At 54.6% G+C, this 13382-nt stretch overlaps 1 protein-coding gene across 2 annotated transcripts in view; it reads right to left on the bottom strand.

Annotated features, from left to right (window-relative positions):
- Window positions 1-5389: 5389 nt before the first annotated feature.
- ARHGAP26 (Rho GTPase activating protein 26) overlaps window positions 5390-13382 on the bottom strand; it is a 146052-nt gene continuing 138059 nt past the window's right edge. For both annotated transcript variants that reach the window (XM_042790078.1, XM_042790077.1), the window contains 2 exons: window positions 11122-11213; window positions 5390-7132 (listed from right to left, as the gene is read on the bottom strand). In XM_042790078.1, coding sequence (XP_042646012.1) covers window positions 7044-7132; window positions 11122-11213 — 181 coding nt within the window. In that variant the 3' untranslated portion in view covers window positions 5390-7043. The remainder of the gene's footprint in view (window positions 7133-11121; window positions 11214-13382) is intronic.

Below are 13382 nucleotides of genomic sequence, written 5' to 3' on the forward strand. Positions count from 1 at the left end.
ACACTGACCCGTTTAAAAAGCTGGGGGAGAGGGGATTTCTTTAGGAGAAAAGCAAGCGCGCGGCACCCCGGCAGCAATAAGCCTCTACCCGAGCGCAGGGAGGATGCAGTCACAGCCGTCACCCACCCGGGCACCACGGGGCCCCCTGCCATGGGGGGGGAATCACCCCCCGGCCCCTCCCGGCCCGCTCCAGCCGCGCAGCGCTGCGGCTCTGCCGGGGGCTGGCAGCGTTTGGGGGACCGTGGGGCCGAGCACCCCCACAGCCCTGCAGCCCGGCCCGGTGCGGGGTCACAGGGCTCGGCTTGTGTTTGGTCAGGCAGGACTGTGGGGTGTCACTGCTGCAACAGAAAAAAATACCCCGAGGCTTTTTTAGAGCGGGGCCTCCAGCCTGAGAGAGGTGACGTTAGACGCTGGGCTTGTTTGGCCTTTAAATATAAGCAGCTATTAAAATAAAATTCCAAAGTCTCCCCAGAAGGATGCTGGAGGATGCTTGTGCCTCTGCCAGCAGACAGCCCAGCTGCCCCTGCTCCACAGGGACAAGCTGCCCAGCATCACAGGTAAGGGAGCTCTATCCCCTTATCCATCTCCTTCCCCATCTCCTTCCCCACCCCTTTTGTCCCCTTCCCCATCCCCGCTCCCTTTTGATCCCCTTCACAGCACACCATGCACAGCCCTCTCTGACCCACTGACACAGATTGCAGGCTGAACATGCAAATTCCACTTTTTATTAATTTTTTTTTTTCCCCATGCTGACATCGCTTCCTTTGCTCACGCCTCCATCCTTGTCTTCAAAGCAAGTGACAATGTTGAAATCTTGCTGAAAAAAAAAAAAAAGATCAAAAAAAAAAAAAAAAAAGGGAAAAAGAAGAGACTCACATCCCAGGTGCCTCTGGGAAGCCCCCAGGACGGATGCGCTGCTAAGGGAACAGGGCTCTGGGCACAGGGGGCCGTGCTCATGCCCACCAAGGCTCGTGAAACAGCCCCAGAATTGCTGAGCAAATGTCTTCCCAGCCAGTGGAAAAAGGCTTATGTGCAATCAAGCCTGTGCCTGCTTCCAGGGAAATAAAGTTTCCTTGTCTCGAGCACCAACACTGGTTTGCTTTTCGGTGGTATCTGTTGTGGTGCCCGGCTGCACCGCACGCACAGCCCCTCGCAGGTGGCCCGGCGGGAGGATATTTCTGTGCTCTGTATTTTATTACCAAGCGCTATTCCAGGCTGGCCGTGATTTACTGCGCGCTGCTCCCGCGAGCTCTGGAATCACGAGTTTTGTGCTATTTCAATCATTCCTGGAGATCGCACCCAACACGCCGATAAGGAGCAGGGCTCGGGGGCTGATTTTGGTTGGGGAGCAGGGGCAGGGAGGCGCAGGGATGGGACCACTCCGCCGGTGACAGAGGGATGGTGCTGAGCCTGAGCAGGGGCGAAAGGATTTCCCAGGGGGGGCTGAGGAACTTTTTTTTTTGCCTTTTTGGGACTATGGACTTGAACACTGAAAATGCAAATGACGTCGCTGTAGGAAGGATGTGTCACTGCAAAACTGCAAAGAGGAAACGAACTTTTCCAAAAGTGCTTTGGGGAAAGAAAAACCAAGTTTTGGGGTAGTTTTTTTTCTTTTTTCTTATTCCTTTCTCCTCGTGAGGCAGCAGCTGTAAGTGGGACAGCTTGTCAAGGCCTGCCTGGCATTGCCAGTGGTGCTGGGAGCGGCGAAGTCTCGGCTGGGTCTCACCAGCCTCGCGGGGCTGGATGAGCCCAGGAGCCCCAGTTGGGCTCGGGGTAGAAAATCCCCTTGCAGCAAACAGCTTGCGGAGGTAAATACTGCAGGAAAGTGCATGGCAAAGCTCTCTGTGGACATGGGGAGAAGCAGAAGACCCTTGGCACGTTCCCGTGGCAAAGCACACCATTGATATTTTTCAACTTTTGTATGGTGGGCATCACCACGTGCTTACAGCTTAAAGGCCTTCACACAGGGAGAGGTTCTGGCTCTGGGCATCAAAACCTCTGTAAAACAGCAGTCGAGTAACGTTCTGTGTCTATCTGTGGAAAAACCCTTTCCACGAGCCCTTGCCCACCGCATCGCCTGTGACCTGGTGTTTTGCTCTTTTGATTTCCTGATGTTTGTCCACTGGTTGTGGCTCCCCGGCACCGGGATGGCTGCGGGTCTCAAGGGAGAAGGGCAACATCTACCACGGTGTTTCGGCCGGCTGCGAGGAGCCTGCTGACCCAATCTCCCCTTTCCCCAAGCAGCAGCTTCCAGGAAACCCCCCACTACCCGCAGTACTGCCCCGAGAGGGGTGCAGGCCATTGGAGGAGAGTCCCAACGCCAGACAAAATCCTCCTGAAAAATAATATAAAAGAAAGAGCTGAGGGGACTGCAGCTCCTCGTGCCCAAGCATCACCTGTGGCCTCAGGGGCAGACTGTGGCCAGAAATAAAGGAAAGGCTCTTGCAGGCACCCTGGGCACTTAAATATTACTTGAAGCTGTTTGGATTTGTGCTGTGAAATCTCTCAGATAAACAGGAATAATTCTTCTTTAGTTAAACAGAGCCATCAGCTGGCTATTGAGGGCCCCAGACGTGCCAGCGCGGCGAGGCTCTAACGAGCACCCACCTCCCGTCCCTCCCTGCCACCCTCTTGTAAGCTGTCAGCAGAAGCAAAACCAAAATAAGCGACATCCTCCTTCGAGGGAAAATTCCAGAGCTTCAACTGCAGTATACAACACAAAGTGGCAGTGGAGCCTGAAATCGCCATCACAAAACTTCGGTGTTGGGGCTGGAGGGCAGCCCGCTCCCCGACGTGAAGGTGTCGGCCTCGCCGTGCCCCGGCGCAGACGGACACACCGCTGTGTAGGTGCTCCTGGGTGTAGGTGCTCCTGGGTGTACGTCCACAGCCGTACCGCGTGCGAGCAGGTCCGACCCCTCCGGCGCCCCGGGGAGCCGTGATGGTCAGAGCAGCCAGGGCCATGCAGCGTACGACGGCCGGTCAGTCCAAGCCCGCGTTAAGCAGCTGCAGGGACCTGCAGGAGCCCGACTGCAGCTTAATGCGCTGGTGCTGAGGACAGAGCAGCCACATATCCCCGTGTCACAGCAACAACCGAGCCCCGCCAGCGGCCACGAAGCACGGCTGTAATTAGCTGTAATGGTCTGGGCTGCTGTTCAGGCCACCAGACTCGGCAGAAGTCTTCTCGAGACAAGACAATTATCAGGATGATATTTTGTCTGACTGCAGAGCCAGGTGGGAATCTGAAGAACTTGTGGATGGAGTCTGAAATTGTTGCTCTTACTGGGTAATAGCCTGCTTGGAAAAAACAGTCAAACCACCCAAAACCAACTCCAGCCCAATCCCAAGACAATCCAACCCCAACCCAACCCCAAACCCAACCCAACCCAATCCAACCCAACCCAACCCAACCCAACCCAACCCAACCCAATCCAACCCAACCCAACCCAACCCAACCCAATCCAATCCAATCCAACCCAACCCAACCCATCCCAATCCAATCCAACCCAACACAACCCCAACACCAATCCCAATGCAATCCAACCCAACCCAGTCCAACTCCACCCCACACCACACCCCTGCATGACACACTAGCAGCAGCCCGGGTACTCCCAAACCATCCGAGGTGCTTCACTTCCTGCCGCAAAACCCTGTGAAATCAGTGAAGAGACAAGGGCCAGCAGCTCAAACACGGGCCCGTGGGGACCTCGGAACTGCCACGTGTGTCGGACCAAGGCTGGTGCGTGGTGGCCTGGCCATGGCCAACCTGTGGGACTTGTGCTGTTGACTTGAAACACGGCAGGACTGCACCCCAAGACTCGTTTGACATCTGTTTCAACAGGTATTACTACACTGTGCCTTTTCTTTTGTTTGTTTAATGCCTAAAACGATGGGACAGGGAATACAGGAGAGACTTTACCTATTGGCAAGTCTCACTATCCCTGCTTTCTATTAATTTTCACTGATGACTAATATTAAGCATCAAGTGCCATGTCAAGCTTGTTTAAAAAAATATTTTCTGACTTGAATTTCTCTTGGAATAAACCGATGTTTACTCCAGCATTAAAGCTGGCCCAAAATGGGAACATGTAGTAAGCCTTTCAGACAAATTTTTCGTTCTGGAAAGTTTTAATTAAAAAAAAAAAAACATTCCACTAGCTCTCCTGTAAGAGCAATAACTTCTGCTTATGCTTTATTTTTCTTTCCTCCATATGACATCTTGTAAATACGTTTGCGTGGGCCTTTTGTTCCCAATTACTCTCTAGGTAGCATATCCAAAAGCTCCAAAGTGCTTAGGAAAAGGAATTTACTCCCATCTCAGATTAACTTGAGCTCTGAAGAGCCAAAGGGGGACATTGAGCTGAAAGGTTTTGTGGGAATAAGGACTGGCAGCAGCCTGTGCTGGTGCTTGTGCAGCATTCCTAACGAGGCCCCTAACTACCGTAGCCCTTGAATATGCCTTTTAAGGTGTTTCTGATGTGGTTGAAATTCTCATTTGTCCATATTATGCTTTTTGTTCAAAGGCTGAGAGTCAGGTCTGAGACAGAAGGTCGTGCTGAGAACCCCAGTCTGAGCTGAAAGCCACCGGCTCCGGCAGCGTCCCACGAAGGCCAAGGGACCGTGGTGGAGGGGCTGCTTGAGCTGGTCTGGTCTCCAACACAAGCAAATAGTGCTGATGGATGAAATATTAAGCCTTTTTTTTTTTTTTTTTTCCCCTCCTTGCCATTACTCCAGCCTGTCCCTCTCCTACAGCCCCGGACGGGGGTTTCAGCACAGCTTGCCCCAGCCGTGCGGGTGCCAGAGCCAGCTCGGAGCAGCCCCCGAGGGCCTGGACAAAGCCCAGCCCGATGCTCTGCTTCAGGAAAAGCAACAAATGGTACAAACATCCACTGTTAAATCCAGGGATGAACAGGAACCAGCAACTTGCCAGTGAAACACCGGCTTTTATCCCCACAAACATCTCAGCCCTCTTCATCTAACACCTTAAAGCAGAAACCATGGGGCAGTTCGGAATCCCCCGGGCAGGCGATGTGCCCCGGCGTCCCCGGAGGGGCCGGTCACCGTCCCGGGGGGGTTGAGCTGCACCGCACCCGCCCTGCAAATCAGGAAAAGAAAGGTCACCTTTTTCCTCTTTTTTTTCTTTTTTTTTTTTCCCCCGAGACAAAAGTCCAGGAAGTTTAATTACTGTGGCAGAAACATAAAGAGGTCTGAATTTTCAGTTTCTCTCATTTCTAAGTGACACCACAAAGCGAATGAAAAGGCAGCCCGAGGGCCCGAGGGTGCTTGTGGGTGCGAGTGTGTCTGCAAGCGCTTTTCTGTGACCGGTTTCAAATGTCCTTCACTTCTCTCATTACAGGTCTTCTAAAAATATCAAATATAGATCTTTCACTCATAATATTTTAAGATACTCTATTTATACATTAATTCTTTCAAAAATAAAAAGTGACACATACAGCAATTCAGTCACTCGGAGTCTTTAAAATTATTACAAAAAGACACGACAGCCATCCCTCAGCGTCGCTTCTGCGCAAGAGTCTCTCCGCCAACGGGCTGGGGTTTCTTTCACGATTCTCTATTACAAAATATAATGATTCCAGCTCTCGACCTGCCGCCCGGCCAGCCCGGCTCCGCAGTCTCACAAGGCTTCCTTCTCCCACCCTTTGCCTGAAAAACAACCCGAAACGGCGAGGGATTTGCAAACTTGCTCTGCCGACCACTCGCCGCACATCCGTGGCGGCAGGAGCATCCTCTGCAGGGCAGGAGCGGAGGGGTGGTGGAACCGAAGGGCTCGTCCTTGGTTTTCTGTAGACCCTGGGTTGGTTGGCCACGGCAACAATAAACGTCCCGTGAGTATGGAAATAATTTACCTTGCACAATCAGTACTGCACAGACTTGGCACGGACAGACTACACGCCAGGCTGCAAGCAAGGAGACCACCTAAAAAGCAGCGATGGAGAGTGGCAAACGCAGCTCCAAAATGGCACATCAGCGGCCTGGGCATTCGCGAAAGCGTGGATGTCTCTGTGCAACGCGCTTTGGGAAGTGGAGATACAAAAGAGCCAGTCAAACAGGAGGAGTGGTGTTTATCCGGAGCTGCATCTCGCCCTCCAGGAAGGAAACGCAGGCTGCACAGATCACAGATTTTTACCTCGCAAAAAAATCTAAATGTTTTAAAAAAAAAAGTTTGAGAGGTTTGGTCCAAACCATTCTCCCCTCCACCGTGCTGATGCCTGCCGGATCCCGACGGCTCCCGGCTGGTGCGGTGCCCCCCCCTGCCCCCGCAGAGCCCCTCGCTCTCGCCTGCAAGAGCAGAGCTCTGCTCGCCCCGCCGGGGCTGCCCCAGCCTCTGCGGAACCCGCTGCAGGCGCAGCCCGGGGTTTGCTGCCAGATAAAAGCAGCACCTCGGCCCTTCCCCTGCCGCAGCCGGGGCGCTGGGTTGCTCTTGCTCCCCGGCTGCACGGGAGAGCGTCGCTCGGGCCGGTCGGAAAGCAGGGAAGGGGCTGGGAGCAAAGGGCTCCTCGCTGGTGGCTGCTCTTCCTCCGGCGGGGAGGTGCGTGGGTCGGGGTCCCTTGGCCCCCCCGGATGCTCTTTACAGCCGGTGAAGAGTCTTACTGCAGGGAGCATCAGGCTCGGTGCCTCTCGTGCTGGCTCACGGTTTGCAGGCTCATCCCCTACAGAGCACTCGGGCTGTGGCATGAAGCTGCTGTGTTGCTGTTTTGGGGGGTTTTTTGTTTGGTTGTTTTTTTGTTTGTTTGTTTGTTTGTTTTTTTCCGATTGCTGCGAGGGCTCCCCGCTGGGATGTGGGCGTCGGGCACCACCCGCCCCTGCTCGGGGCTGGAGGAGTGGAGCTGCCTCCCCGGGAGCGCTCCCGCCGCCGCCCCGGCACGCACCGCGGGAGGAGACACAAACATTCATCTCGGTGGGGACAGGGAAGTCCTCGCCCCCCGTCGCACAGCGGCAAGGAGCAAAATGGTCTGCAGGACTCCCGCCAGCAGCTGCCATGGATGCCATGTAGAGCTCAGCAGTGGCGCGTCGTACGCCCGGAGTTATAGGAACTCGACGTAGTTCTCGGGGATTAATCCTGTCTTCCCGTTGAGGGTCCCTTCCAGCCAGCCGGGTTCCTGGGATGGATGAACTTGAGGAGAGAAGGGAGAGGCAGGTTAGTACAGCAGGATCACGGTGCAGAGGCTGTTGCAGACAGCGTCAAACTTGCCCTTGGGATAGAGCAAGACCTTTAATTTGTGTTGATTTTAAAGTAAGGAAACTAATATGCTAAGGAGCTCCGAAAGGCAAAGTGCTCTCTCCTGCTCGCTCATGGGACCCCTCTGCCTTTGCTTTACAAAGTGTCAGAGATCAGAGATCACCCAGCGAGTCCAACAGAAGGCCCAGGTGAGCTGCACGCTCAGCCACGGGATGGGTTCCAACCGCTGGCTGGTGCTGCGGGGCTGACCGAAGTGAAGCATCTGGGATAAAAACTGGCGCTCACAACTTCCTCCAGATTTGGGCTAAAATCTCTCTGAGGTTTGAAAGAACATGGTTAACTCCATTGCTCCGTAACCCTGCATGTCCCAGCTTGGCCCTGGACCGAGCTGAGAGAGAAAACGCATTAGAAAATGCTCCCGGCAGGAAAGAAAACACTGCAGTCTTACTTCTGTCAAGCGAGAAACCTGATCAGTCCTCAGAAGACTTCCACTCCTTTATTCAATCAACTGCACCCCCCCTGCCAGCAGGCACCGGCCACGCCAAGGCCGTGGCAGGGTCAGAGCCGAAAGAAATGTTGAAAAACTGAGTCTTTTTGAGTCAACGGCAAAGCCAGGTCTTCTGCTTCTCCAACCAGCAGAGCACCAGAGCACGCAGGAGCAGGGCTGCAGGTTCCTCGGCTGCCTCCTCTCCTACTACAGCCCCGGCGAGACCAGGGTGGCCGCTTTCTCTGCAACAGCCACGACTGACGCTGAGCGGTGAGAAAGGTTCAGAAAGGCAGAAAGTGTTAAAGTCCAAACATCTCCACGCTTCGGGAGAGATCAGTCCTCACCAGTAAGGCAAAACCCATCGCTACTGGGTATGCCTGCAAAGGAGGATTGCACGTAGAAATCTATTAATGAAAAACACAAACCACAGAGAACTCACTAGTTTTAAGAGCCGTTGTGTTCCAGCTCCTAGGTTTACATATTTTTGGCTTTCACTTGTGCCAATTTCTTTTTCCATGCCGACAGCCTCTCATGCCCACATCTTGAGGCTTTTCTAGCACCAAAGGCGAAAGCAGACTGCTCAGAGGAAAAATGCCACCCCCAGCCTGCAAGGGAAGCCCCCGAGGGCAAAACGGCATTAAAAGCTTTTGGGCTAGCTCGCTTTGGGTGGGAGTAAGGGCTTTGCAGTGGCCCTGCCAGGGGACAGCGGCCACCAAGGGGAAAGAAATTGGAATTAAGTGCAGGGTGTGTGCCTGTGTCTTCGGAGTCTTCAGCCCTCTGGTCTCAGAAAATGGGCTGGGAAAGTGCTTTAACCGAAAGTCATCCGAGTTCCAGCTACTGCTTGTCCCTTCAAAAATCACTTATGCCCCGAAGACAGCCATTTACTGCCGCCTAGGCACCGCCAGACAGAGCAGGGCACACGAGCAGATAGGGAGGAGAATCTCATTCTCTATCACAGAATTAGAGCACAAATGCAACACAACTTCCCTAACGCAGCATAAAACTTCAGTGTCTGTCAGCAGTAGCTGAGGTGGGGGTGCCTTGCTTCAGAATATGGAGTTTTCCATTTCAGGGGTGATTGCGAGTTAAAAACACATGTGAGCATCCCTTCCCTGACCCGTGACTCTCATCTTCCCCGATTTCAGTCCCCACGGACCCAGGATATCTTTCCCATTTATGCCACAACCGGGGAACGCAACTATCAAATGCACAAGATCTGCTGGAAAATCCAGGTTTCCTGTAACTAAAAGGAATGACGCAACGGAGTTTAAATGTGCCTCTCAAAACACGGTGTTATTTACTACGTGGGTGCCACTCAGGGTGGGTAGCAGCACCCTAATTTTGCAGTCGGACTGAGACACTGCTCTGCCACGTGCAGCCTCAGAGAGCCTTAAAGTCAAACAAGAACCTGTCTCTAATTATTTCCAAGATCCAATTGATTTCACTGGGTTTTATAAAACCCCTTCATCATAATAATATTTCTAGCAAGCAGTGCTGTTTCTAACTCACCTCCCCCAGTTAACGTGAGCCTTGGCTACGCTGCTAAGTGATTAGAACATGCTGTATATTTTTCCCCTTGAATAAACCATTGATTTTTATCTAGCAAACACAATGTATTTAATTCAGACTTGTTCCCCTCCTAGCTGCTCTGATTCCCACGGGCTCTCAAAGGAGAGACCATGTTTATTTACAAGATATCTACGGAGCTGCTTAGGAAAAGTATTTTCCTTAATTCAAATGTATTCATTCTCTTCCCCTTTCTGCTATTTTCTCATATATATCCCAGGGCAAAACCAGTGCCTGCGGTAGCAGTTTCCCAAATGACAATGCTTAACATATAAAAGCCAATAACTATCTGGAAAGTAGTAAAAAGTCTTTTCTTTACATTGGGATTGTATCTAAACCAGAGCTGCTTACTTCCATGGCGGACAGTCTCTTTCCCTTGATGCAGGAAACAGAAAATCTCTGTTCATTAACATCACCTCCAAAAATCTGACTAACCAGAGCCCACCTAGTGCAGCTCAGCATCCAGAGGGAAAAAAACACGCGCTGCTTTTCCATCTCCCGCGTGAAACATTCTGGCCACTGCAGGGAATATTCCTGGTGCTGCCGCCTGGAAGCTGATCTCTCCTGCCCAGAAAACCACTGAGCCACAGCTCTGTGTGTGGCAAACGCTGGTGTCGGTCAACTGCTGCTGGGTTTCTCCCTGACATTCCGAGCGAGGCCAGTGCCCAGGGGGGGATGCGGCATGGCCGGGCAGCCCCAGGAGCCCGGGCCCAGGGGGGCACCAGCCGCGCTCCGGGGCCTCACCAAACTTCTTCCTTTTATTTTCTACTTTGGATCAGAGCCTGCACGTCGTGCTCCCACGCGTAGCCCGGAGAATCTCTGCGCGCCCTCCACGCCGGAGCGCGGCTCCGATCCAGGCGCACGCGGTCACCAAGAGCCGGTCGCCCACGTGTGCCCTCGCCTCGCCACCTCCACGGCCGGGGCCAAAACACCCGGCACCCTGGGCCAGTGGCTCGGGCACCACGGGCACGGGCTGGGTGATGGGCAGGACACGGGGCTGGGGATGCCTCGGCCAGAGGGATTTCCCGCACTCTACTCTGGGGGAGAGGAGAGGAATCCCGCCTATTCATCCCTCTTATTTCATGTCTCCCTTGGGGTTTATTGCCCTTCGAAAAAAAATCAGGTTCTTGAAAAGGCAGTTTTCACACCGGCCCTGAAGCCGGGTGGATGATCAGCTGTTTTCAGCATGGATACAAAAAGTAAGGCAAGATACACCTCGGATTTAATGCTGATGTTGCAAGTATTTCTGCTTTCTTCTTTCATGGGATTTCTAGTGGTGGAAATGGGATAGTCCTTAAACAGAGGACTGAAAGGAAACCTGTGAACTGAGAGTCCAAATCATTCCCTGGGTCGCAGGAAGAAAACCAGTCAATTTGCAAAACTCAGCGCTAAAATAAGTAAAATCCAAGTGTCCTTCTGTGCAGCGTCGTTCACGCTGCTGTTCACACCGGCTCTGGAGTGTCTCACACGCACGGCACGTGGAAGGAGAGATGCTCTGACAGGAGAATGTCCATCCCGGGGTGGGGGGGGGAGCCTCTGGCCGATCTCCCTCCCGGCCCCGCTTCCCGGCAGCGCGGTGGGCGGCTGCCAGCGACAGGCCGTGCCCCGGTCGTTAGAAGGAAGCTAATTTGATGGTGTGTTACAACACCCCCCGGTACGTCCCCCCACCCTCCCGCCACGCTCTGCCCTTGGTTCAGCAGCAAACCCCGCGCCGGGCTCAGCCCCGGGGAAGCTCAGCGCCGGGCACGGAGCGAGCACAGCTCCTACGGCACCGGGCAGAGCCCCCCCCTCCCCCGGGAACCGCAGCCCCAAGGCTGGAAATGGAACCCCCCCCCCCCCCACTCCCCCTCCCGCCGGCTCAGGGACTCACCATTATCAAACACGGTGCCCGCCGTGAAGGAGAGCTCCGAGTCGTGTTCTGCTTTACAGGCGTACAAAGCTCGGGCTTTCCGCAGCGGCGAGCTGCAAAAAGAAAGCATTTATTGGTATAAAAAATACTCTCCCTCCTCATACACAACAGCACTCCCCCCCTGCACTGCGCCGAAGAGGGATCCATGGAAGTGATGCCTGCCGGAAAAGGATCCAAGGACTTGTACTGCTCTGCAAGAGTCCAGGGTTACACAGCTCAGGGGAGGAGCGAGGAAGACGCCAGAGGAGGCTGAAGGCTCTCAGGGATGGGCCCTCCAGTTTTCACTGCACTGCAAATCCCAGTCCAAGCCCAGCCGGCACTGCCAGGACCAGAGCCCGTGCCCAGTGCCCAGGACTCCCCGGGAGAGCTCTGGGCGCTAGACGGGGGGTTCAGGGGGGAGCTGGGAATGTTTTGGGATTCTCTGAAGGGCTGTAACCCACTGGGGGCTGGCACGGAGCGCGGGTGGGCAGCAGGAGCCGGCAGCAACCCGCTGCCCACCAGCCCCGCTCGCCACCAAGCCCATCGCTCTCCCAGTGCAGCTGCAACCACGAGGGGAATTTCGGGAGGCGTTATTAGCACTTGGGGAAGGGTATTTCGAAACAGAAAAGCAAGCAGGTCCTTGAAGAATTTGCTGCACTTCTTTAGAGGCTGTACCTGAAGATAAAAAAGATTTAACAACCATTAGCTTTTCCTGGGGAAGTGTCAGTGTGCCCACGCTGCGGAGGAGTGAATTAGAGCAGAGCCAGAAATGGAGCAAATCGCCAGCAGACGCGGGGAGAAAATGAAGGACCTCAGGACTCCATCAGCAAAGTGCAGGCACGCAGGGCTGTCCCCTGCCCCCGGAGCCTGCCACCCATCCTTTCTGGGTTTGGGGTCGAGCAAAGCTGGTGAAAAGCTGGGACATTGCCGGGCCACAGTGACAGCGACGGTGCAAACCTGCTCGGGCACGGGGCCGGCTGCCCCCAGCACTGCAGCGAGCTGCTCGGCCACGGCACAGCCAAGCAAAGTGATGGAAGTGCTCCCAAGAGCTGCCGGGGTAAGGAACAAGGTGTCACCATTCCTCAGGTCAGCGCTTTCACCAACTTCTATCTTTCTGAGGCCTTGAATTCTCTCCGAGTGAGCCCAGGGAAGCGGCACGCTTTCACCTCGTGGCAAAAGCGGTTCACCTTCACACAGCAACCACAAACCAGGGAAGCTGTGAATGGTTTTGGTTTTGCTGTGAAGTCAGCCCCAAAGCAGAGATCTCTCCTCTCCAAATTCCAGCTGCCTGACGCGAGCAGCCGCCAAACACTTTAAAAACCAGGGTGAGCAAACACTCCTCCTGCTCCAGAGAGGGTGCTTCGCTGCCAGGCAGGCACTGTTCACAGTGCTTGGGCAGACTGTCAGGTGAAAAACAAAAGGTATTTTCAGACTTACTACCTCGAGTTATTCATGTTGTTTCTCTCCCTTAGCAATGACCTCGGCAGCCCGGCATCCCCGCAGCCCCATCCTGCCCCTTCGCCCGCCTGTTGCTCTCTGGGCTGTGGCTGCGTCCGTCAGAGCTCGGGGGGCTTTCAGGGACTGAAACGCTGGACCCCGGCGATCGCTCACATGAGGTTTCTGCCTCCAAGTGCAGCACAAGGCCAGCAAAGCACTCAGGAGCTTCACCCATCTGCCCTTGTGCTGTTTTGGGGATGATGAACCTCTCTCCTCCAGAGCGGGAAGGCTGCTTGGATGGTATTACCCCGTCGTCAGCCTTTGCAGACGCTTAAGCAAACCAAATAAAGAACCCTGACGAGCAGGCAGCCGTTGCACAGGCAGCATTTGCAGGGCTGTAGGTGCAGGGGAAGAGCTCGGGCTGTGCCTGTCGTGAACAAACAGGTTTGACACGTCTCCTCTAAGAGGAGGGATCGGTGCTCCCGGTGCCAAGGGGCTGGGAGCCGCGCTCTGCTTGGGCCGACAACGGCCTCTCGCTCCCCTGCGCCAGGGGTGGGCTCGGAGGGGAGAAATCCCACCCCAGGGCACCCTGCCCACAGCCCAGAGGCGAGGCATGAGCATCCCCCGGGACCTCACAGCCCAGGGGGGATGTGCACCCCCCAGCCCTGAGGCGCTGGCGGGCAGCACGGCCTGACCTGCTGCTCCAGCATCCCACTGGGAATCTGCCCTCAGTCGGTCTGTAGCTCCCAGGACTGATTTATTCCGGTGATGCCCAAGTGCCTGAGACACGGGTACCCCAACAGCAA

The sequence above is a fragment of the Tyto alba genome, unplaced genomic scaffold, assembly GCF_018691265.1.
Source record: "Tyto alba isolate M040663 unplaced genomic scaffold, T.alba_DEE_v4.0 Super-Scaffold_17, whole genome shotgun sequence".
Classification (NCBI taxonomy): Eukaryota; Metazoa; Chordata; class Aves; order Strigiformes; family Tytonidae; genus Tyto; species Tyto alba.